General features: G+C 48.2%; 1 protein-coding gene across 2 annotated transcripts in view; it reads right to left on the bottom strand.

Moving 5' to 3' along the window:
* CRY2 (cryptochrome circadian regulator 2) overlaps window positions 1-23,073 on the bottom strand; it is a 35,321-nt gene extending 12,248 nt beyond the window's left edge. The window contains exons 1-10 of one of the 2 annotated variants that reach the window (XM_077863003.1): window positions 22,821-23,073; window positions 13,637-13,745; window positions 11,299-11,441; window positions 9,525-9,709; window positions 8,707-8,795; window positions 2,634-2,774; window positions 1,280-1,591; window positions 888-1,039; window positions 561-763; window positions 147-239 (exon numbers count right to left, since the gene is read on the bottom strand). In XM_077863003.1, coding sequence (XP_077719129.1) covers window positions 147-239; window positions 561-763; window positions 888-1,039; window positions 1,280-1,591; window positions 2,634-2,774; window positions 8,707-8,795; window positions 9,525-9,709; window positions 11,299-11,441; window positions 13,637-13,745; window positions 22,821-23,035 — 1,642 coding nt within the window. In that variant the 5' untranslated portion in view covers window positions 23,036-23,073. Of the gene's footprint in view, window positions 1-146; window positions 240-560; window positions 764-887; window positions 1,040-1,279; window positions 1,592-2,633; window positions 2,775-8,706; window positions 8,796-9,524; window positions 9,710-9,884; window positions 9,997-11,298; window positions 11,442-13,636; window positions 13,746-22,820 lie in introns of those variants that run through there. The other variant, XM_077863005.1, reaches the window with a different exon arrangement.
* Between the last annotated feature and the right edge of the window lie 2,471 nt (window positions 23,074-25,544).

Here is a 25,544-nt window from a genome sequence, read left to right as displayed (position 1 = left end):
TGAGTCTCCCAAGTGGAACATAAGCTCTATGTAAGGGGCACAAACTCATTTTGGCCTTTGTCCTCAGCCCTCAATGACTCAAGTGGCAGTAGTTCTGCAGTATCCTCTGGATGGACACAGGCCATAGGAGGCCAGCTGCTACTCACCTGCACTGCTCATGCTCCCAGTCTGGCTTGAGCTGGGCTCTGCCACGGGGTTACTGAGGTCTTCCACGCAGGAAGGGACAGATGCCAGCAGACCTGGGAGAGAGGCAAGGGAGCAATCAGGATGTAATCTCACAGGACTGCAGAGGGCCATAGGGCAGTTAAAGACAAGCCAAAATGACAGGGGCCATAGGGTGCTGGGCCATGACACTGAAGCTTTATCTCTTCCCACTAGCCACAATTAAGAGAGGCGTAATCCAGCCTAGCGTGTAGTGCCGTGCCCTGGGAAATCAAGTCAACTTAACAGCTTAGAAGAGAACACTTGGCCTCTCTTTACAAATATCTGAAAATTCCCTCTGAGCCTACAGATGCTGTCCTTCCTGCTAGAGGATGGCGGTGGGAGTAGTGGCTCCTTACAGAGTCCCCGGTAACGGGAGAGCTGCTGGTAAATCTGCTTCATTCGCTCAATGTTGAGCCGGCTCGTCTCAGCATGGTTGACAATGGGCCGGGGGTAGTCCACACCAATGATGCACTTGGCTGCCTTCTGAATGGACTCTGGAGCATTCCAGGGCTCATAGATGTATCGAGAAGGGAATCCTTTCAATATAGGCAGGTATCGCCTGAAACACACACATCGGACAGCCAGTCAGCACACTGTGACTCTCCTTTAAAGGGCCAAGGGTACCTTATCTTAGAAGCAGGCTACAGCAGCCAGGAGCCAGAGAGCCTGGACTGCATCCTTACCTGATATAGTCTCCACTGGGGTCTGTGCGGCGGCCAAAGCCCACAGGGCAGTAGCAGTGGAAGAACTGCTGGAAGAAAGCACTGCAGGACAGCCACATCCAGCTGCCCGCATTCACGCTGAAATCCGCATCCAGGAGCAGCTCATCAAATACCTAGATGGGGAGGGGGTGGGACAGTCAGCCTTGATGGGGACCTACTGCCATGGTTCTCCCCAGGTTACCACAGGGCCCATGGAGAAGAGAGAGCCAAAGCCCTTCTGCTGAGGGCAAGCCAAGAAGGATTTGGAGGGGATCCCCTGGACCTAGGGACCCTATCCCATCCCCCAACCCAGAAGGCTGCCCTTGCTGGGCCTGATGAGGGTACAGGCCAGCTTCCCCTGTGTGAGCACTCACCCTGACCCCGCTCTCCCAGCTGACCCAGAGGTCCCCGCGGGTGAGGAAGCAGGCCACGGCATGCCGGGCCAGATGGTGGATCCAGCCCTCCTGCCTCAGCTGGGTCATGATGGCGTCAATCCAAGGGAAGCCTGTCTTGCCCTCGGCCCACTTGGCCAGGGCCTCAGGGTTGCGGTCCCAGGGGATCTGGATGCAGATGGGGTTCCCTTCCATGCGGTCAAACCTGGGGTTGTTGGTGGCTGCCGTGTAGAAGAACTCTCGCCACAGGAGTTGCCCAAACAGGGAGAGTGGGGGTGTGCTGTTCCGCTTCACCTGGGGGTGGGGGAACAGCACATGGATACATCACCTGCCCAGCTCTCAACACTGTATCACTCAGATCTTTCCCACAAAGGAATCTGGAGCTGCTACCAATGTGGTAGCTCCAAACCCCTAGATACATAGAAGGACTATGCCCTAGCAGTGGCCCAGTGTACCCGCAGACTGAAACCCCAGGCCAGCCTGGCTCATGATCCTTGTCCTCAAGGGTCCTTGCTTGGCTCCACTTTCTAGAGTCGATGGGAGTCTTCTCATCAGCACACATAGAAAATGCTCAGTCTCGATTCTGGTTAAATAAGTTTTATACAACAGCCTGGATCTGGGACTTTGAGGGAATTAAAAGATCAGACCAGACCTCCAGGCAATTAATGACTTTCCTAAAATCACAAGATTCCCACTGGCAAAGCCACCCTATGCCACAAAAGCCTGCTATTGGCAAGGACAGGGAAACATGAAACAACAGAGACATAAGGATGACCTGTGGAATGTGGATAGTTGGATGTGTCGCCCTCTTTCCTTCTGGGGGCGGGTGCACTACAGTAGGGTTATTTGCTCTAGTTCATACGGCACAGCCCTGCATTCAGCCCAAGTCATCTTCTGACTGGTAGGCAACAGCTGTTCCTGGACTCCCCCGTTACATGCTCTGGACCAGCCCTCAGAGGGCTGCTGAGCTCTTCCCCTTAGGACTGGTTCCACCCTTGCCCTCTTGAGTACTTGCCTCCATCCACTTGCTGCCAGTGGATCTGCCTCCTCAAGAGTCATACACCGAGTCAGCCTTTCTGCCCATCCTGCTCTGATAACCTGGATTTTCTTTAGAACAGCAGTTTGGGTTGTGCTGGGCTTTGCCGCCTCCTGGATGTGGACTTCCCCCCTTCTTTCTCTGGATTGTACACAAACTTAAGGACCACGCTCCACAACCCAGTCCCCGCCCCCAGGGTCGGAGGGAGGGGCCCCTTTTCAGGGTGTCTGACTAGCCCAGAGGCCTGGTCTGCTCAGCTGTGACTGGGGGTAAGGTGTGCCACCCCCGATCACCCCTCACCTTTTTATACAGGTCCCACAGACGGTAGTAGAAGAGGCGGCATGAGAGGCAACCAAAGCGCAGGTAGGGGCTAAGGCCTGTGGGGCTGGCCAGCAGGGAGTTGGCGTTCATTCGGGGTCTCTCATAGTTGGCAACCCAAGCCTGCAGTGGGAAAAGAAGGCAAAGAAAGGAAAGGCCTGGATGTTGCAGAGGAAAAACCCTGAGGCACTGGTGTAGGGCTTTCCTTCATGGCTCATTGTCACGTGCATTCTCCCGTGTGGTCTGAGCAATCCTCTGGGGCAGCATCTATCAGTACCTCTTTTTGAAAATGAACAATGAAGCTCAAAGGGTTATGTGGCTCTTCTGGGATTACTGAGGTGGTAAAAGACAGGGCTAGGGGGAGGACTTAGCTTCTGCCTCCAGATTCCATCTATATCTGATAAAGACTTTCTCTTCCTCAACTCCTTGCACCCTCTTTCTCTTTCTGATGTCTCTTTCACAAACTTTACACCCTCTGCAGACCTCCTCCTCCACACCTCCCCACCACCCCTCAGCAAGTGACTGTCCTTCCTTCCTGTAAGGAAATGGGAGCCCTTGGCTGAAAAATTCTCAACTCTTAGCTACCAAATCTACAAACTCACCTGTGTCTACACCTTCCCCTTACCTCCCCCTGCCCCTCCAGTGACCCTATCCAAAGCCAAGGCCTCCCCTGGCTCTGGAGCCCTCCCCTCTTCCTTCTCTTGCACCTTCCATCTTTGCCTCTCCAGTTTCCACTGCAAGAATATTGGGGACATCATCTCATTTCTCTGCAAACAAAAGGAAAAAAAAAAATAAAGGACCTCTGGTAAGCCTGTGGACCTTTACCCTCAGGTCCTCTTTCCTCTCTGCATAGCCCATGTCCCCACAGCCTGCACCTCTTGGCCCACCCCAGCATGGCTTCTGCCTACACTGCTTCACTGTTTTCACTGCTCCCCCCAAGCTGGCTCCCACCAGAGTCCCTGTGATCTCCATGCCACTGAGTCCCACAGGCATAGCCTGTTATATTTTTGGACCTCTCAGCACACCTCACCCTGCTCCCGTCTCCATACTCTCTGTTCCCTTGGCCTCTGGACTCCACACACTCCTGGCTGCCTCCCATGTGGCTGGCTGTGTCCCCTCCCAACCCCCTCAACGTTGGCATCTCAGGACTCTGTGCTGGGCCCCTACTCAACTGTGTTCCTGGGGAAGCACATTCAGTCCCAAGGCTCCCAACACTACCTCTCTGCAGATGATCAATCCGTGGCTCCAGCTCAGACTGCTCAGCTACCATTTAGCTAGACTCCCAGATTACTCTATCCAAGTCCCAGCCAGGATCTCCACCTGATTGCCATCCAGGCCCCTCAAAGTGTAACAGCTCTTTTCTTCAGACCACCCTTCCATCGGCATTCCTAGCTCAGAAAGTGCCCAGTCATCCACCTGGTTCCCCATGCCAAAGGCCTGGCCATCACCTTTGACTACCTTGTCACCAAGTTCTGTCAATTCTACTGTTCAAATAATCCTCAAATTTATTCTTTTCTTCCCATCCCTCTTACTACCAACCTGGTTCAGGCTAAGATGTAGACTAGACAACTGTGACCCACAGGTCAGATGTAGACTCCAAACTGACCTCCCTGCATCTTTTCTCATTCCCTTCTAATCCCATCTCTACACTGGGAGCAGAGTGATTGCTTAAGCACGCCATCCTGCAGAAAAACAAAGGTGCACTGGGCTTCCTGTTGCTCTTAGGATAAAGTCCCAATCTTAAACATGACTTACAAGTACCCCATTGTCTGGGTGAGCCTGTCTTTCTAGCTTCATCTCTAGCCACTCGGCTATAAGTGCTATACTCTCGTGGGACTTCGTACACACAGCTTCCTTGGCCTGGAGTGTTGTCCCCCTTTTTACTCACCTTCCTTTGGTTAACTTTGACTCTTCCTTCAAATCTCAACCTAACACTCACCTCCTCTGCAGTAAGCCCTCAAGCATTAAGTTAAGTGCTTCTGACAAACGCTAAGTATATTTGCCTGCCCATACCCTTACTTATCTCCCTCTGAAAGCCTTTGTATTCTTTTTTTAAAAGATTTTCTTTTTTTATGTATTTGACAGAGAGCGCTCCAGAGAGCACAAGCAGAGGAACTGTAGAGGAGAGGGAGAAGTAGGCCCCCTGCTGAGCAGGGAGCCTGACACAAGGCTCAATCCCAGGACCCCAGGACCCAAGGAGCATGACCCAAACTGAGGGCAGATGCCTAACCAACTGAGCCACCCAGGTGCCCCAAGCCTTTAAATACAGATATAGAAGTAAAAGGAATGTGTGGCTTAATGAATTACTCTAAGGCAAACATTTGTGCAACCATCACTGAAGTTCAAGAACTGAAACTTTGCCAGCCACCCCAGAAACCCATCCCAGTCATAGTTCCCTTCCAGCTCCACAAGTAAGCACTCACCCAGCTTTTATAATAATCACCTCTTTGCATTTAAAAATGCTGACATTTTTCTATTTTTGCAAAGCAAATTTGGAGGGGGGGCTTTATCTTTTCAGTCATTTCTTACATTTTTTAGTGGGGGAGGAACAGAGGGAGAGAAAGAATACAAGGCATGGAGCCAGACTTGGGGCTTGATCTCAAGACCCCAAGATCATGATCTGAGTTGAAATCAAGAGTCTGACATTTAACTGACTGAGCCACCCAGGCAACCCTATTCCTTACATTTTTAAGGTTGTTTTTTTTTTTTTCAACCACACGTGCATCCCAAGGCACTATATAGTTTAGCCCTGGCCATTTACAGGTCTTTGAGATGCTAATTTAAGTTTCCTTTTTTTTTTTTTTTTTTTTTTTTTTTTAAGATTTTATTTATGTATATCAGAGAGAGGAGAGGCAGAGACACACAGGCAGAGGGAGAAGCAAGCTCCATGCTGGGAGCCTGATGTGGGACTCAATCCTGGGACTCCAGGATCGCCCTGGGCCAAAGGCAGGTGCCAAACCGCTGAGCCACCCAAGGATCCCCTCCTTTTTTTTTTTTTTTTAAAAGATTTATTTATTTATGAGAAAAAGAAAGAAAGCAGGGGGAGGGGCGAGAGAGAGAGGGAGAGAATCCTGAAGCAGACTCCACGCTGAGCAGGGAGCCTGATGCGGGGCTCGATTTCAGGACTCAGATCATGACCTGAGCCAAAGGCAGACACTTAACTGACTGAGCCACTTAGGCGCCCCTCAGTTTCTTTTAGTCTACACATTTTCAGTCATTTCTTTCCTTTTCAGTTTTTCTATGGAAGAATCCAGGCCATTTGACTTGTACTGATTCTCACAGCCTGCATTTTGCTTATTGCAGACTCATGGTATACTTACTGACTGCAAATTAGCAGCTGGTACCAGAGACTGGATTGGACTCAGGTTTGATTTCTTTGGCAAGACTGTGGGGGGACATAATGCCTGCCTATCTCTCTTCATGGGGTTAGCAGTCAGTAATGTACAATGCGTCATCACTGAAGGCCACAAAATGGTGGCATTCTAATTCTATCATTCCGTTTTCATTTAAAAATAGGGATACTTTTATTTTTATTTAGTTTTTTAATTTTTTTAAAGATTTTTTATTTATTTATTCATAGAGATGCAGAGAGAGAGAGAGGCAGAGACACAGGCAGAGGGAGGAGCAGGCTCCATGCAGAGAGCCTGACGTGGGACTCGATCCAGGGTCTCCAGATCACGCCCTGGGCTGCAGGCGGCGCCAAACCGCCATGCCACCGGGGCTGCCCAGGGATACTTTTAAAAAGAGATGGTTGTCCTCATCTACTATTTTGGGTAACTCAGTGGCAAAGATCATACAAGCGTGTCTCCCCTTTTTGGTGACAGCATCTAATTTTCTTGTGGTGATCCAGCCTTTCCTAATCTCAGTCCCTGTGGGTGAAGAGGAGCTAAGTTCACTTTTGACTCAGGGAGTAGGCTTAAGATGCAAGTTGGGCCAGGGAGAGCGCCCTTTCTTCAAACATGGTGATTAAGTCAAGGACTGTCACGTGACCCAAAACAGGCCAATGAAAACACTCCTTGGGATTTTTGGAAATGAAAACTCCTGGAATTTTTGGAAATGAGGCATGCCACTTCCTCTGGTGTGCTAAGCAACTGAAAATGAGCTGCTGGTGACCACTCCGCCACTGTTCAAGGAAAGCCCACCTGAGAATGAACTAGTAGGGAGGAAAGCAGAGCTCAGAGACAGAGAATGTATTCCTGGTAGCATTGTTTGGACACCTGATTCCAGCTATGCCTAAAGGCTACGCCTTAGACTCTTAGTTACTTGAGTTCAAAAATTCCTTCTCAAAAGCCAGCTTGCAAATACAAGCTAATTAATAAAATTCTCTCTTCTTTGTTCTAGTAACCTTCTGAACCACTTTTTCCTGATCCTCAGTACAAACAAAATTCCTTGTTTCATGCCTATCTATAATCAACTACTCTTCTGGAAACAGACTCCATACTTGCTACATTGGGCAGTCTTTCTAGCGCTAAGCCATCTTGACGTGAGTAGATAGATGTTTATTCCAGAGTTAGAAAACTGAAGATTGAAATAAACCTCCTCAGAGCCGGCCCCTTTTCTTCTCCCAGTCATGCAGGACACAGCGTTCCCACTGATCACCATGGAGTCTGAAGGATCCTGACACAAGATCCCATGACAGACCAGACCCTCCAGGGGTATGTGGAAAAGGATCCCCTGACTTGGTGACCTAAGGGATAGCCCTGCACAGCATGATTTTAAGGTAATGCTAATCCACAGGCTATAAGTTAGCTCTTTACACTTGTCAGTCTTCTTCTACTCCTGCCATCCCATCTATCATCTCTACCACTCTGCCCCTTGGCCTGGCCTATGTTCCCAAACTGACCCCAAGAATTTTTGGGTAAAGCTCTTGATGCAGACAGGGACAGCTAGTCCTCCCCATAGCCCTTGGACATCAGTCTCATCCTTTTCAGGCAGTGAGTGGCTTCAAGTTAACACTCAGATACAGACATCAAGGCCTCTCTGAGGGAGGTCGGGCCTCTGGCCCATTTTCTCTGCAGCTGAGGCATCTTCAGGGCTGGGAAGCATTTTTCCTATGTAGGTCTGCTTGTTCCATAGTTATCACCTGGCTGCTGGGCCCAATGCCTATCCATCTGAGAATACAAAAAGTTCTGAACTGGTCTACAAACCAGCAACAGCGGGCAGAAAACCAGAGGGTGACTCAGTCCTAAGAACTTTCTCTGCTCTTCTAGCCCCAGAGTCATGGAAGCCATGTGACATTGTTAAGGAGTGCCTTTAGGGCCTCAGGGTTTTTCCTTCCCCTGTCTAATTCCTACTTCACTGGGAGATGGGTCATTTGTTCTCTGTGTCCAAACAAATGGAAATTGAAGCCTTGGAGAGGACCCAGCAAAAGGTGAGGAGGAGACACATAAACACAAAGAAATTAATCTTAGGGACTTCATCAACCAGATACCTTCTCAGTAAAGGGAACCTGCATAGATAGAGATGAAAGAAAAGCAATCGAATATAAGTTTTGAAATCACATAGAACAAAATCTCAGTCTACTACTTCCTAACCGTGTGACCTCAGGCAAGTTACTTATCCTCTCTAAACCTTAATTTCATAATCTGTCAAATGGAGAGCTTAACACCTACTTTGCAGGGATGTTGAAAAGACAATAGGAAATCATGCAAGTAGGTATTTCATCCAGAAATGCTTAGTCCAGTGAGCAGCATGTGGTAAGCATGCTCACTAAATAGCAGCAACTATTACCACTCTTATTGTCATCAGGAAGACTTTTCATCTTTTTTTTTAAATTTTTATTTATTTATGATAGTCACAGAGAGAGAGAGAGAGGCAGAGACACAGGCAGAGGGAGAAGCAGGCTCCATGCACCGGGAGCCTGATGTGGGATTCGATCCCGGGTCTCCAGGATTGCGCCCTGGGCCAAAGGCAGGCACCAAACCGCTGCGCCACCCAGGGATCCCAAGACTTTTCATTTTCAACCACTCTGAGCTAAGAGGCACTAAAGGACATGAAGGCTGACCCTCATATCCCCTGCTGCTTGCGCTTTGTGACCCAGAAACAGGGACCATACCTTCCGTTCCAAATGCTTATCCAGCCGGGCCAGAGCTTCCGTCTCTCCTCCTTGCCAAACAGCTGGGCCAAGTCCTTCAGTGGGGAACCCTATAAGAGGAGGAGGTCACAGGACCAGAGGTCAGGCCATTTCAGTGATAGCTCAGCAAGTCTTGACACATCGGTGTGTTCTCTGAGCTTCATGGGAACTAAACCATGTTTTTGGTGCTGCTGGGGCTGAGATCATCCAAACATTTCAGCATTTCCCAGGTTGTCCCAGTTCTCTTTCCACTGTGACTTTTTTCTCTCCTTTCCCTTGCCTTCCCTATCCCAGCCACTCTTCATTCCAGGCACATGAGAACAATCCTGCACTGCTCACCCTATCGGGTTGGCTGGCAGTAATAGCAGTTTTCAGGTGAGGAAGGCTAACTTTATTCAGGTCAAGAAATGGGGGCTGAGAGAGGAAGGGGAGAAAGGGTATAAGTCAGTAACCTGAGGGGCTGACCAACCCCCTTTTAATGGGAGCAATACTTGTTATCTTGGTATTGAGGAGTCCACGGAGACTGGGAGGCCTATATTGAGGCCTATATCTTCTGAGACAGAGAAGTAGAAAAACGGGAGCAGGAATTAGAAACATAACATTATGTATGTGAGTAAGCACAGAAAAAAGATTGGAAAGACATGCTCCAAAATCAGGAGTGCTTGGGGTCACTGTGATTGTTATTTTCATTCCTGTTTCACTGTGTCTTCTACACTGTCTATAATAACATGTATCACTTTGACAAAGAAGATAAAGCCTACTTATCTTACAAAACATGGGCCCTGGCAGGAAGTACGCACCCAGCTCCTCAAGGGAGGGCACGCCATAGGTGTCGTCATGGTTGTCCTGGATGTCGGCCCTGCAGCTCTCCATCTGCTGGCTCGTCAGAGAGCCCACGGGCTTCTTGGGCAGTTCCATGCGGCTGATGATGGCTTGAAAGCGTTTATAGGTAAGGGGTGGCTTCTGCCCATTCAGCTCAATAATCCTGGGAATCCCAAAGCACACCTAACGTCATGCACAAGGCGCTTCATTTTAGGTCCCTGCCCACCCAGAAAAGAACCCAGACTTTGAAGGCTTAGAGGGTGGCTTTCCTCATCCACTCATGGGTCCCACCCCTAAGTGGAAAGGAAGGGGCAAGGGAGGCTACATCTCCATTTTACCGAGAGGGAAAATGAAGCCCAGAGAGCTGGAGCAGGTGCCTCAGGTAATGGAGCAAGGCAGGGCCAAAGCTGGGACTCAATTCCAGGTTCCCTGGTGTCGACGTGGAGCCTCCTAAAGACAGAGACTGACCATATCTCTCTAATCATAGAAAAATCCCCACTAGTCTTCTTGGTACTCTGCCTGTGTCCAAGCTATGGGAATCCTCACAGCGCCTTCCTTTCTCTCCCAACATAAACCTTCATGAGGTTCTTTGATAAGAACGGCAAGCATGTTCTTTTGTCAAAAAATCATTCCCTTCTTGGCCCCAATTTATCAGAACAGAGAGGTGGAGAACAGTTTATTCTTCCTATATCAGAGACTGGGGCTGGGGTTAACAGCAACAACTATTTAAAGGGTGTTTGGCAGTTTACATTTTTTTTTTTTTTATGACCAAAGGAAACAGACCTGCATTCAGGTAAGAAAAGAATATACAGGACTGAAAGGAGAACTGAGGCTGTTTCTATAAAATGCACTGGGGTGGTCAGGAGCCAGATTCCCAGGGTTCTTCCTGTTGGCCAAGAGACAGTTTACGCAAGACCTGGCTGGCTGGGTGAGTTCATTGTGGGGATATAAGGTTGGCTACAGCCCCTTGCAGTACCTCGCCCTGTCCTCTGGCACGTGGCAGGAGGAGGAGCTCCACACCCAGAGGCTCCTCCTGAGAGCTAGCTCACGTGCAGAGATGTGTGACCTGGCCTCCTGGCAGCCATCACCATGTTGGGAAAGGGGGGCAGGGAGCAGGGAAGGCTGCTGGCTTGGCAGCAACAGCAGCAGCAGCAAGAGGTTGACAGCTCTGCCAGGGAAGGGGAAGAAAGGGTTTCCTCCTAGATGCTCTGAAAGCAGAGGCTTGTCCCTAGGGAAGGAGGCTGCTCTGTAGTTATCAGCCCCCTGCAGGGAACTCTAGAGACTCCCACACAACATCTAAATGCATGGCCTGGAAACCCAGATAGCCAGGGGAGCCCAAGGAACTCATATAATTACAGAAATTGGACCTATGAGAACAGAGCTCTGTCAGGAGGGGTAACAGGCAGGGTCCACTGAGGTCAGAGGACAGCCTTTCAGTAGCAGGACAAGTGGGAGTGTGAAGAGCAGTTGGGACAGTAGATTAGGAGCAGGTCTATAGAGATCTTGTGTGGGGATCCTCATTGCTTTTATCCCTCAGTCCTAGTAAGCTTCTTTGCACCCAAACTGGTTAAAGCTCTTTGTGATTTGTTCCACAGACCCCAACTCTGGCTCATTCCCCTCCAGCTCCTAGAAAATGCCATACTTCATGTGCTAGGTGGCTCCATTGGTAAACCTCCCAGAGTTCTGCTCAGCAGGGGACCAAAACACTGACTCCCACAATTGGCATCCTGACCCCTGGGACCCATGTCTTACTTGTCCAGGTCATAGAGAGTATGAGAGTTCTCAGTCACCACCTCCACACCGGCCTCCTTAGCCATCTTCATGATGGCTGCATCCCGTTCTTTCCCAAAGGGTTCGGAGTCATATTCAAAGGTCAAGCGGGTCACCCCCCATTCCTGTGGGGAGAGAATCTGTTAAGCTAAACACTAGGGGAGGAGAATGAAGCTGAGGACTCAGCTCCTTCCTGGGAAGAAATTAGCCTAGAGATCTGTGGCTCATGGGCCAAAATGGGCTGCAGAACAAACTAGGGACAAAGATTTAACTGGAAAGCAAATAATCTGAGGTTCCTAAAGTTTGAGAAGAGCCGCAGGCCTCTGAGGTGAGGCCATTAGCATGCCAACAGTGGAGCCTGAGGCTATCGGAATCAAGAGAGAGGTGGGTAGTCCTGTACATTTGCTGTGTCCTTGGTAGGAGAATGAAGTAGGAGGCTATAAATACAATGCTCTCAGGGGAGCCCCTAGTTCCAGAAAGAAGCACTGACTCACTGATGGAGACAGTGGAGACAGGATCACTGCCTCCTTCCTGCCCAGCATGCCTTTCCCAGAGCTCCTCAGGGCCCTGAAAACTTCTGGCTTAGTTTTCTTGGCAGACTTGTGCTATGTGAATTGTCTTAATGGTTTCCACGGCAACACTCCTGGGGCTAGGAGCAAACAGAGCTAACAGGCTCTAGCTCTCAGAAGGCTGGGGAAGGAGGAGCAATCCTTAGTCCAGAGGTCAGAGAAATCAGACCAGAGGGGCCACATGTTAAAAAAGAAGGGAATTCTTTTTCAAGCCTTTAGTCTTTTCTAGTAGAATTTTCTAGATTTCCTTGCAATGCTGGAAGAAAGCTGGCCCAGTGAAAGGTTGTACAGATAACCCACAGAAAGCCCTAAAACAGAACTAGCAAGAAGAAAACCACATTCCAACCAAAGTCTCTGGTCTTGGTCCCTTAATACTCTAAGCCCCTAGGGCAAATGTCCTGGCTATGCAGGACCTAACTGAGTCCTGCCTGTGGTGAGGATCTTGAGCAGGGCTGGCTATCCCTCATCCAGGATAATGGGACTAAACATTTATTGAGCCCTTACTATGAGCTGGGTACCGTGCTTAGCAACTCATATAGATGACATTGGTAAAAAAGCATAACTGTGAATAATATTAAAAATATTGTTAAAAAATAAAGAAATAAAAATATTGTTAGATGCCACTTTCTTCAAAAAGCTTTCCTTCTTGAGAAGAAGGATCTCCTCTTTCAATAGGATTTTCCTGTACCTTGCCCTTTACCCATCATCACAGCATTTATCATATGGCAGTGAAATTGTCCAGTACTTGCCTCTTTCCTCCATTAAGAGTGTGAACTCTCTGAGCAGAAACCATGCTATCTCATCATTACCCTAGTACCTCGTCGGGAGCCTGGGACATAGTAGAAGCTCAATAAATACACAGTAGTAAACTCCTATCTGCAGGGAATGTGTTCCAAGACAACCAGTGGATGCCTGCAACTGCAGATAGTACTGAATCCTATGTATAGTATTTTGTTTTTTCCTATACATACTTATGATGAACTTTAATTTATAAATTAGGCACAATAGATTAACAAGAGTAACTAATAATAAAATAGAACAATTATAAAATATAGTGTTATTTTAGTGTATATAGAACAATTATAAAATAAAAGTTACATGAATGTGGTCTCTCTCTTAAAATACCTATTACTATACTTACCTTTCTTCTTGTGATGATGTGAGATGAGTACTTTTGCCTGTTTGGGCCATAAAATGTGCTTTATAAAGAAAGGGGTTGGGTGGGAGGGTGGGGGAAGTGGGCTGGCTACTTGATAGAAGGGACAGAGGTCTACATGGTACCCAAGTGAAGATTTTATCAACCATTTGCCCCAAGAGAAGCAGGGAGCTCCCTCAAAAAGGCTGATTTTTTTCCCCCAATAAGCAGCACACAACAAGACAGGAAACGCCCTGTGCTAAAAAAGGAAAACTTGTCTTCAAACCCCTGGCATAGAGAAGAGCCCTAATAAATCTTGTTGGCATGAGCTAAGAAAACATCTGAGGAAGCCAGTGGCATCCGGGGTGGAATAACTTGCTACATCCCTTGTCTGGACTGAGCTGGGAACCTTCCAACAAGACACTGGTTTCACAGAATTTTTTTCCTTAACACAGTTTCCATTCTGTTGGCAAGTTGATAGGGTTAGCTCCCCACTTCTCTACAGGCTAGCGCTGACTGGTTCCATTTTCTTAGTCAGAATATCACTTCATTTAGTCTGCAGGGAAAGTCCAGACAAGAGAATCTCACCGTCTTCTCTAGGACTCAGCACACTCACCTTGAATAGCCTTGGGAATACGTCAGCGGGTTGTCCCCGGACAACGAATAGGCGGGAGTTCAGTTTCCTTAAACTTGTATCCAAATCTTCCAGAGACTGAAGTAGGAACCTGCAATGCAAGAGCCCACACAGGCCTTTTAGTGGTAACATTCAAAAGAGGCACTCTTTTGCCTGACAAAGCAGGGAGAACCTGGTACACTGTTTACGCTAAACAAATAGCATCACTAGTCCTCTGCTCCAGCTATGAAACGGGAGGTGGGGGGGGTGGGGGGGTGGGTAGCATGGCCTCCACTGAAATCCTGACTTAGCCACTCACTAGCTCTGTGACTTTAAGCAGTTACTTAATTTGTTTAGCTTTTCTTTTTTTCCCCCCTGATCGGTAACACGGAGTTGATGTTCGTACCCATCTTCTAGAATTGCTACGGAAAGAAAATGAAATAATGCATGAAAAACTTGAGTACAGTGCCCGGCATAGAGAAAACCTAGGACAAATGTGAGCTGCTCCTACTCTGTGGCTTTTCTGTGAGCTGAGGCAAGGCACTTGCTCCTTCTCAGTCACAAGGCTGTTGTGAAAATCAAAAGGGAAAACAGGGGAGAAAGCCATCTGACAAACAAGAACAAAACTGTAGTCCTACTAGAGAGGAACAAGGCTGCAACTGCCCTGGCAAATCCTACCTACCTGGTCCAACAGACCCCCTGCCTTTCTGTCGGCATGCTTCAGGCTGTACACATGTCTACTGCCACAGCTCCACAGCCTGGGCTGGGGCCCAAGTTCCCAGGGTTTCATCAGGCAGGTGGCTCATTCTCCGGGGCTCTGGCCACCAGATTCTCATCCCGAGAGAGGTCTTAGGAGGTACTTCTCCATAGGATACCCTTACATGCTTTTGGGGCTAGGGGGCTGGGGTAGGGACCCTCAGATACTCAAGAGACCTACCCTTGAGAGCCAGATTACTATGCAGAAGAGCATTTGCTGAGCGCCTTTGGTGATTCACTTATTTTTATTTGACTACAAACATTTATTTACTGTTCAGTTAGGCATAACCACCTTTCTGAGAAATCTATCAATACGTTTTTGTGACATGTGTTTTATTTAAAAAAATTTTTTTAAGTTTATTCATTTATTTTTTTTTTTAGTAATCTCTACACCCAACGTGGGGCTCAGACTTACAACCCTGAGATCGAGAATCACATGTTCTACCGTGATGGCTAACCAGGTGCCCATGACATGTGTTTGCTTATTTCTTTATTTTTAAAGATTTTATTTTTAAATAATCTCTATAACCAATGTGGGCTCGAACTTACAGTCCTGAAATTAAGAGTTGTATGCTCAGGGTGCCTAGGTGGCTCAGTCAAGTGTCTGACTCTTGATTTTGGCTCAGGTCATGATCTCAGGGTGCCCCAAGTCAGGCTCTGCATGCAGCCTGCTTAAGATTCTCTCTCCTTTCTCCCTTCCTCTGCCCCTTCCCCAGCTCCTTCCCTCTTAAAAAAGAAAAAGAAAGAAAGAAAGAAAGAAAGAAAGAAAGAAAGAAAGAAAGAAAGGAAGGAAGGAAGGAAGGAAGGAAGGAAGGAAGGAAGGGGGGAGGGAGGGAGGGAGGGAGGGGAAAAAAAGAAAGAAAAGAAAGAAAAGAAAAGAAAAAAGAAAAGAAAAGAAATTGCATGCTCTATCCACTGAACCAGCCAAGCGCACTAACATGTGTTATATGTTTAAGTTAAATGAAATTAACATTTTTTTTTAAACATAAATGGCTTTATTATTATTTTTTTTTTTATTTATGATAGTCACAGAGAGAGAGAGAGAGGCAGAGACACAGGCAGAGGGAGAAGCAGGCTCCATGCACCGGGAGCCCGACGTGGGATTCGATCCCGGGTCTCCAGGATCGTGCCCCGGGCCAAAGGCAGGCGCCAAACCGCTGCGCCACCCAGGGATCCCGAAATTAACATTTTTAAAAAAGATTTTATTTATTTATTTGAGAGAGAGAGAGAGACAGAGATAGCAACAGAGAAAGCAGGAGCAGGGAGGATAGGAGAAGCAGGCTCCCCACTGAGCAGGGAGTCAGGAGGTGGGGCTCTATCCCAGGACCCTGGGATCATGACCCGAGCCTGAAGGCAGATGCTTAATCAACTGAGCCACCCAAGTCCCCCCAAAATTAACATTTTAAACAGATAACTATATATTGTAAAATTCATGTTATAAAAAGGTACATGGTAAAAAGCCTCCCCTTGGGATGTCTGGGTGGTTCATCAGTTGAACATCTGCCTTCCTCTCAGGGAGTGATCCTGGGCCAGGGATCAAGTCCCACATCTGGCTCCCTGCAAGAAGCCTACTTTTCCCTCTGTCTATGTCTCTGCCTCTCTCTGTGTCTCTCATGAATAAACAAATAAAATCTTAAAAAAAAAAAAAAGCCTCTCCTTTATCCATCAGGAATTTAATTCCCTTCCCCAGAGGCAAACAATGTCAATGATGTTACATATCTGTTTATGCTTTTAAAGCATATTTTCTTTTTAATTCTTTCAATACATTTTAAATGGAAATACTGTCTTCATTTTATACATGAGGAAAATGAAATACAGAGAGGATAATTAATTTGCTTAAGATCATAATTATTAAGCGACAAAGCTGGGATAGGAACTTGTGCCCCATTTCTAAAGCCTTTTAGTGGCACCCCGGGGCTGAGATTCTGCTGGACCTCAAGTGTTTGGAATCAGCCACCTCTCTGACAAACACAAACCTGACTATATAGGTAATCCATTGACATTCTGAACTTCTTGAGGAGCTAAGCCCCAACAGGTCAGCCTGGTTCTACCATCTACATGTTATCATCTCCCACCCATCTCTGTCAATGATGGAAATCACTCAATTTTATTTTGAACACAATGGAGCCCTGTGCCATCTCTGCAGCACATCACATCCCCCGACTGCTGCAGGCTTATAGGAGCAGCCTCTGTTCCCAGGCTGCCAGCTAGAACCAGTCCCCGTTGCTGCCTCTGACGTCTGCATCATGACACTCCCATGGCAGTGGCAGCAAATGCCACAGACCCACATTCCAGCATGAGCTGAGTGAGTCCCAGGCTCAGCCCAGAGCGTTATGCAGGCCTGCAGAGACTCTCCCAGAAGTGGGGATGGGAAACTGCTGCTTTCTGCAAATCCTAAGCTCCGCCTCTGTGAATTTCTGTTTTTGAGAAACTGACACCCTCAGAAAAGGAAAGCTAAACCCAGAGTGACGCACTTGCACTTGTGTCCTCCTCCTCCCAGGCCACGCTGTTCCTCTCAAGAGATGAAGAAGAGAGACCCATGTGAACAGTCTCGGACCACGGAAACCTGGGTCCGGCCGGGGAGAATGCCGGGTGTAACTGGCAACTTAGATTCTATCACCTCTGGGCACAGGGTCCTCCATCTGTGGCTCTCAGGAATGTCCCTGCCATGCACGTTGGTGGCCTCCTCCCTCGCAGTCCACCAGGCTGCACAGGCTTTCAGTTTGAAGCTATAAATAAGGCTGACGTGCACATGAAAGCTAGGCTCCGGCTGCCTCCCCAGAGCTTCATTTCTAGACCTCATTTACTAAAAGGAGAAATTCTGGAGTAAGCATCTCTGAAGTAAGATAAGTAAGATAACCCCACGACAGCCCTTTTCTTTGACAAGAGAAATCTCTACAGTTGAAGCAGGAAGTAGAAGGCCCGACTCTGAACTCTACAACCAAATGATAATAATGATAACTGCAACAACTTACATTTAATGAGCATCTGCAGTGAACCCAGAACCAGTCTATTTAGTTTACATACATTATCTCATTTCATTTTCATACAGATCTGTGAAGCAGGTACCATGATTATTCTCATTTTACAGATCTGGAAACAGAGCCTAATAAGTGGCCAGAATTCAAACCAGGCAGTGTGGCTCAGCGTCTGCATTCTTAACCACTAGGCTCCACTGCCTCTTGACCAGGACTTACTGCCTGAGCACTGAGGCTGCGCTGCCCAGGATGCAACTGTCAAGAACTGCAGCCAACTCCTCTGAGGCTCAACAGCTGTAAACCACCCAGAAGCTTGTTGAAATGCAGAATCTCAGACCTCTAGGATTAGAATCTGCATTTTAGCAAGAGCCCCTGGTGATTCCTCTGCAGGATAAAGGTTCGCAAGCACTGTTCTAGAAAACTGAACCTCACTTTAGCTTCTGTTTACAAGTTGCCTTTCTTTGCTTCTAACTTGTTCCTACTAAACTCTCTCTCTTTGATTTCCTGGTTTCTGCTTCCTTTTTGGTGCTCTAGAGATGCTGTTACTTCCAACTTCCCTCCTGAATCTAGCCCTAAAGGGCTTCTCCTGGAAGGAGGCTTAAGGATGGCCCCCATAAAAGGCAACAGGCCCCCAGGAGCCCAAGCCTCCAGGCAGCCAGAGAAAGAGAAGCCACTGCTATGGTACTTTACCTGCTAGGTGACAGTTTTGCATAACACCAAAGAAAAGAGGAACAGGAACAGCGCTGCTACTGAGCAAATGTTCACTGGGGCAGGTGTGTGCATTCTTTCACTGGAGAGAATTTGGGGCCTTTTGCCATTCTTTAGAGCCCTCCTCTCTACATGGCCAGTTTCTCTTCACTCCAATGGGGTGAACTCTAAAGAAAACTGGCTTGGGCATTGGAGATGGTGGTGCTTGAGGCTGGCAGCTCACCCTTGGCAGCTCCAAGCTGAGCTCACGTGGCCAAAATTCAGAGCACACGGTCCTGTGCAAGCAGTTGAAGCTCACCCTTAGGATTAGACAACATGTGCAATTGAATTACATTATGTAAGTGCTCTGGAGCTAGAGGCAGATGGTACTGGAGAAGACCAAACAGGGATTTCCAAAAATACAGAAAGGATTCTGTAATTCAGGCACTCCATGGCGCTAGCCCTTTAGAATAAGATAGGCAGATCTTTAGAGAAGACCTTCCCTAGAGATGGCAAATTCTGCGTTGAGGAATATTTTATTTGTTGTTCATAGGAGGAGGGAGAATGATAGTGAACTCTTTTTTGGGGTCCAGATTGCCCTTGACCAAGTTTTTCTGCTTCAAGCCAAAGTTATCTAACTATATGATGATATCATAGGCTGGCCCAGACTGGTACATACAATATTGATAGAAATTAATTTATCCTAAGTAAGAGAGCATAAGCCCCATGGAAAAGGGTAACTCAAATCTACAATCCATAGCAGGAATTGATTTCTAAGTACTGCTCAGTTAAAAATATATTTATTTTTCCCTAATTTTAAAGACAAAGATGAAGGTTTTCATCCCTTTTTGGCACATGGAAACGTTTCCTCAGTAGTAGAACAGTAAAGTGACTCTCTTGGGTACCAGTGTGAACAGCTCAGAGAAATTCGGGTTTCTCCCCCAACAGACTACAGCTGTCAATGCCCTGCTTGTGGACCAAGTCCTAGGGAAGAACCAACCAAACTGACAGTCTCATAGTGATTAGCTTCCAGCACTGGGATGAGAGACACACTTGGTCTTTACCAGATATCCTGGAGGTCCCAGTTCATGTCATTTATTAATTCTGAGCTATATGGGCTGATATTTTCTTTTTACCAATTCCCCCTGTCCAGCAGCTCCTGGATACAGGTGCAGCACAGGGTCAGGAAGAAAATGAATTAAATAAAGGGTGCAGTGAATTGTTGCCAGTAGCGATCTAGGTTGCAGGAGCAAGAGGAAGGCAATAAAAACCTATTTTGAGTCCCCTTTTTTAAATCTAGAAGCTGATCACCCCCTTTCTGGGGTGGTTCTCATTGCAGTACCTCCTTCCACATGTAGCAATTTTGGGGAAGGTGGGGCTGGGAAAAAAATGGCAAAGGGCTTGGCCAAGTAGTGCTTGACCAAAAAAAAAAAAAAAAAAAAAGTCCTGAGGCTCACTGAGCTACAATTAGCCCATTAGCTTCCCACTACCACCAAGGCAAGGAGTAGGCTAGCCCTTCTGCTATGCTAATATACATATTTCTTGGTTGCTTTTCTTTGTCCTCTTTTACTCATAGAAAGTGCCATTCATAGTTATTTTAATCTGATTCATCTGCTGAAAAATTCTGTGCAGGAGTTAGTGTAAGAAATGCAAGAGAACAGACATCTCAGATCTTGATTTTCCCCCCACCTCTTGCAGATGGCCCATGGCCCACCCTTTTTAGGGAGGCTTCTCAGAGGCAGCAACTGAAGTAGCTGCAGAACTAGGACATTATGCTGCAGCAGAGTTGTCTCAGATCACTCCCAGATCCAGAAACAGCCACCGGAAGATTACACAGACTGTAGTTATGCCAAAGTACAGCTGGCTCCATCACTCCTCCAACCCCCCCACCTGAGTGTGTAAAACAATCTGCTGCTCTGCCTTGGATCTGATCATGGAAGCAAAGAGTATGGTGAGAGTTCCCTAGGTCTGATTATGGGAGCAAAGAGTATGGTGAGGGTGTCCTGGATCTGATCGTGGGAGCAGAGTGTGGTGACGGTTGTCCTGGATCTGATCATGGGAACAAAGAGTGTGGTGAGGGTGTTCTGGATCTGATCATGGGAGCAAAGAGTATGGTGAGGGTGCCCTGGATCTGATCGTGGGAGCAGAGTGTGGTGACGGTTGTCCTAGATCTGATCATGGGAACAAAGAGTGTGGTGAGGGTGCCCTGGATCTGACCATGGTAACAAGAGTATGGTGGGAATGGCACCTGCCTATCAGTTTCCAGGCCTGACAGCAGTTATCATATTCGATCCATTTTGTGTTTTTTCATCTCTTTCTTCTGAATGCCAAAGCTAATTAGCCTCCCTGACAATGCACTGCAACACATTCCTCAAGCTGTGAGGCTCAAGTCTGTGGTTCTCCAGTCCGGTGCTTCTTAGGCCTCATTGCACACGAAAGCTTTAAAAATCCTAATTCCCAGGCCAGAACCTAGAATCATTAAATTGGAATTGGGGGAGGATGGAGTCCAAGCATCTGTTAAAGGCCCTTTAGTGATTCCCATATGCAGCAAGATTGATACTGCTCTAGTCTGTCCCCCTATTTTATTTATTTCATGGCACTTAGTTCTACTAAAGTATGGTTGTTTACTTGTCTCCCTCCACTAAAATGTAGGCTCCAGGAGCTCTGGACACCACAACTGCTTGTTCACTTCTGTGTCCCTACCAACATCCAGGTCAGTGCCTGGAAGATATTAGGAACTCATCAATCATTGTTCAATTAATTTCTACATTCCTACATGGCCTCTGACTTCAGGATTTCACTCAGGCATCCGAGCCACCACATTTCCTTTTCTCCTTCACTTGCTCAAAAGCACAATCACACAAGAGTGACCATAAACACCTAGTTCCTGGCAAATCTGAGTTTAATCAGCAACAGGGGTTTTCTTGTTGATTTTTAATCTCTCCTACCACAAAGGAGTAGGCAGCTCTATGCAATGTCCCCCCAAACCTGGTAAAAACAAAACAAAACCTCTTTCATGACAACGTAACAAGCAAGTGCTCAGATTCTATTTACTCTGCTCTAATTGGCACACTGCCACAGACAGAGGGCAAAGTCTGAGGCTTGGTTAAATGTCTAGGCTAGGGATGGTCATTTGAGTATGTTTGTCAAACCCAACCTCCTATCTATAGAAACTAGAGCAGAGGCAGAGCAATAGAGCAGCCTGAAAACTGTGTGGGCAGGCTCTCCACAGGACTATCTTTAGTTGTTCTCTCTATATAAATGGGGCAGGAGGGGGCATTTAATAGACCCACTGCTAGGGGCACTCACTCTCCTAGCAGGACACACACCTTGGAGAGGAAAAGAATGGTGTACTGACAGCCACTGTATCCTGGGAATAACGCTGCCCATCAGTGGCACATGGCCACAAGCAAACATACCTCAGAACACTGCAAACAAACCAAAGGACAGCTGTGGGGTGTTTGAAAGAGAGATGGGTACAGGATGTTTCAAAACTCCTTGGTTTTAAACACTGATTACAGAGAAAAGACATCAGCTACCTATCTGTTAATCCTTTCCCATGATTCTGTCAACTGCATCTCTGGGAATCATCATAGAGGGATCTCCTTGATATCATAGCTATCCTGCTCCCTAACCTCAGCACATCAGTCGATAAAAGTCTAATCCACAGTGTCTCAAGTGTCCTTTAAAATCAGTCTCATGAGATGCCCGGGTGGCTCAGCGGTTGAGCGTCTGCCTTCGGCTCAGGGCCTGATCCTGGATTCCTGGGATCGAGTCCCATGTCGGGCTCCCTGCGGGGAGCCCGCTTCTCCCTCTGCCTGTGTCTCTGTCTCTCTGTCTCTCTGTGTGTGTGTCTCATGAGTAAATGAATAAAATCTTTAAAAAAATAAAAAACAAAAATCAGTCTCATGAGAAGAGGAGGAAGAAAGTGATACTTTGGTTCCTCTTTCCTTTTTCTTTCTTTGTTGGGTTCCTCTTTCTTTCTCTCTTTTCCTAGCAGGTTCACAGATAGTGGCTGAGGGAATTCTTCAAAATAGGTCTAAGTACTCCTCTGTAGCTCAGGACACACAGTGCCTTTAACTGGACAAGCCCTTGGGGTCTTCATGATAAAGGGCGACGGCACCTGCCTTATCTAATGCTAAGCCAGGGTCTCTAGACACCTCCAGAGGCAGGAAGGCCTTGACAGAGGGAAACCAGGATGGGTGAAAGAATGGACTCAACAAGCCAGAAGCTGAGATAGAGATGGCCTTCAGGAGCCCAGTACTAGGCTCTTTACTGGAAGAACGCCAGGAGCACCTGCTGTGCTCACATCACGTACCTCCTTTCTTCCTCTCCCTGAGCACGCCTCTAAAAGCCCTAGGCCAGGAGTCCCTGCTCTGCCACCCTGGCTGCAAGTCCCCTCGGCAGCCCAACTCTGCGTCTCTAGGCCTCAGGAGTCCCACCTGTAAAACCGGGAGCAGGATCCCAGTTCGGCAGGAACGCTGTGAGGCCCCCAGGGGCTAAGATGCGAACGCGCTCCGTGGAGGTCGAGCCGCCCGCCCCGGGCCGTACTAAGATGACTAACCGCTTCCCCTGTCCCGGCCTCTCCCGCTGGAGGCCCGGCTCCGTCGGCCTGTCCCACCTCCCTGAGGCCGGGGGTCTTCCGGCCGCGGGCGCAGGGGGGCAGAACCTCCCGCCCTGTAGGGCGGCGGGACCCGGGCTCTTCGCCGGCGCCCTGGAGGCCGGCCGCTTGCCCCCGGCCCGCGACCCCGCTCTGGCCTCCTTACCGCCATCGGTTGATCCCCACCGAGGAGGAGGCCGCGAACCAGGGGTCCAGGATGTAAACGCAGCGTACGCAGCGCGCCCCGCGCACGGCCGCCAGCAGCGCGGGGTTGTCGTGGAGCCGCAACCCTTTGCGGAACCAGTGCACCGAGGAGGCGCCATCCACTCCGGCTGTCGGCACCGGGGCCGCCGCTGCCGCCGCCACCACAGCCGCCGCCATCACCGCTCCGACTGCTCAGGCCTCCGCCGCTCCGCCGCTCCGCCCCCGCCGGCGCCGCGGGCCCCGCCCCCGGCCCGCCCAGTGACCTATGACGACGCCGCTCCTCCCCGTGGCCCCGCCCCCCGAGGCCCCGGAGCGCCCCTGCCATTGGCTGGGCGCCTCCCGCCGGGCGATTGGCCCAGCGACGCGGAGCCCGGCTCCGCCCCCTCACGTTCCCACCATGTGTGTGTCTGGGGGAGAGGAGGCGGCGGGCTGGGCTGGTGACGCAAGCCGCGGGTCGGGGCGGAGGCCTGGGCGTGGAGCGAGTCTCCAGGGACGGCGGATCTCTTACAGGCGTCCTGTTCTCAGCCTGTGGCTGGAAGCTGTCTGGGCTTGTGGGGGTTGCTGTGCCTCCAGCCGGTGACTTAACCTGGCATCATCCACTTCTGCCTCTACTTTATGACCTCATCTGCAACATTCTGCTACAGCTCCTGTTTATTCAGTGCATTTTATATACCAAGCAACGTGATAATATCCTCACGTAGACTGTCTTATTCACTGTTCTTAACCCGGTTACGTTCACTCAACAGATCCCAGTGAAAGAGCTGTTATTATTCTCATCCTAGAGACAGAGAAATCTGAGGCTGCCACAGCTTGAGTGACTTGCTCTGTATCATAAAGCTAATAAAAGGATCCCACCCAGATTATTCTGAGTCTGAAGCTTCTACTTTTATCCACAAAGCTACCCTTTTATCTGCGTAGAGCTCCTTGGCATTTGCAAGTGGCAAAGTCTAAGGAGGGAGGAGGAGTGCCCTGATGTGCAGCAGTGAAGGGGTTGGGAGTAGGCTCCGGCAATGCAGAGGATGTGGGTCGAGATAGTAATTATGCCATCAGATCAACTTTTCTTTTTGTTCTGTGTTTAGTAGAATATAGAACAGTGGTACCTCTGTGTTCCCAAAGCACTGAACTGGATTCTGTGTGGGATTCAAAGATACGGAAGACACTGTCCCGACTACTGCCCTGGGGAGCCAAGTGGAGCCCTCTTCTTCTTCTGGAGTCTAGCACTGGCCTTGCTGATAGACTGAATGGCAAGAGAAGCATATGAACACCTGCAATGAAGTGTTGATGGTGGGCTAAGGTAGCCTAATTAGATTGGAGCGCTGTGGTTATCAACCAAAGAGCTTGTTTGAATTTGGCCCTAGCTTGTGCCCATACTCACAACCCTTCCTGAATTCGGGAATGAGCAATGAAGGAATTTAGCAATTTAGTGGCATTAATTGGCATTACTCTATAAACCACAGAATCTTTTTCAATCCTAGGTTCTCTCTCATTTGCATAACTTATTCCTTCAAACCTGAATCACACTCCTCACCCTGTCGCCTCTTTAACTCCAGTTTGTTCTGTGTCACTGCTCTGTATGGATGTCACTTTCTTGCTGTCTGGTCCCAGCCTGCATAATGCCCATCTCATTCTGTGCTGCTTCTTATCACTGGCTTTGGTACATGGCACTGGAATTTCTTGCTTGTCTCTCTGTGCCACTAGACTATAAACTCCTGGAGGGCAGGGGCCATGGCTTATTTATAGTTGAATTTTCAGGGTTTAGCACAGTGCTTGGCACTTACTGACTGAGGATTACTTGAGTACAAGTTGAACAGAGGGGGGCATCTGGGTGGCTCAGTCGATTAAGCTTCATCTGCCTTCTGTTCAGGTCATGATCCTGGGGTCCTGGGATCCATCCCCAAATCAGGCTCCCTGCTCAGCAAGGGAGTCTGTTTCTCCCTCTCCCTCTCCTTCTCCCTCTTCCCCTGCTCGTGCTCTCTCTCAAATAAATAAAGAAAATATAGTTTTAAAAGCTGAACAGTAACTAGTCTCAGGTTGGCAGGAACCTTAGAAGTCTATCCAGTTCTGACTCTGTCCTTGTTTTTGAATCCCAAATGCTTACTAAATGCATAGATTCCACCTTTCATTTCCCTTCTGAAACTTTGTATTTCCTCTCTCCTATCCCCTTGTCTCTCCACAAGGTGGAGGAGGAATGAAACAGAGTGTAAGGAGATAGTTATTTGCCCTTGCCTCAAAGATGGGTGCTCTTTCTCCTGAATTCCTGTAATGCTTTCTGTGTAGACTATGGGTCCATGAGGGCGGGGACTGTGCTGATCTTGCTCATCACTTATATTCCCAGCACTAGTTTGGTACTTGACGCATAGTAGTTGTTCAATAAATATTTGATGAATGATTGAATGTCTTTTATCTCTATCTTATTAAGGTATCATGAGAGGCAGTGTCATATAATGGTTAAAAAGCCTAACATGCACAACTGGAGTGGCTGAATTCAGATTCTGGTTCTGCTTTTACTCTGTGTGACCTTGGTGAACTAGTTGACCTCCTTGCTCCCCATGTCCTTAAGCTATACAATAGGGATGACAATAGTAGCAAGGATATAGTAAGCATTTAATAAGAGTCAGCTACTGTTATTCTGAACAGCAGGATCTGTGTCTGCCTTTGTCTCCCTTGCAACAACTCGTTCTTGGTC

This window comes from Canis aureus, chromosome 21, assembly GCF_053574225.1.
Source record: "Canis aureus isolate CA01 chromosome 21, VMU_Caureus_v.1.0, whole genome shotgun sequence".
Lineage (NCBI taxonomy): Eukaryota > Metazoa > Chordata > Mammalia > Carnivora > Canidae > Canis > Canis aureus.
Note: the sequence above shows the minus strand (reverse complement) of the source record. Positions and strands in the feature narration are given on the sequence as shown.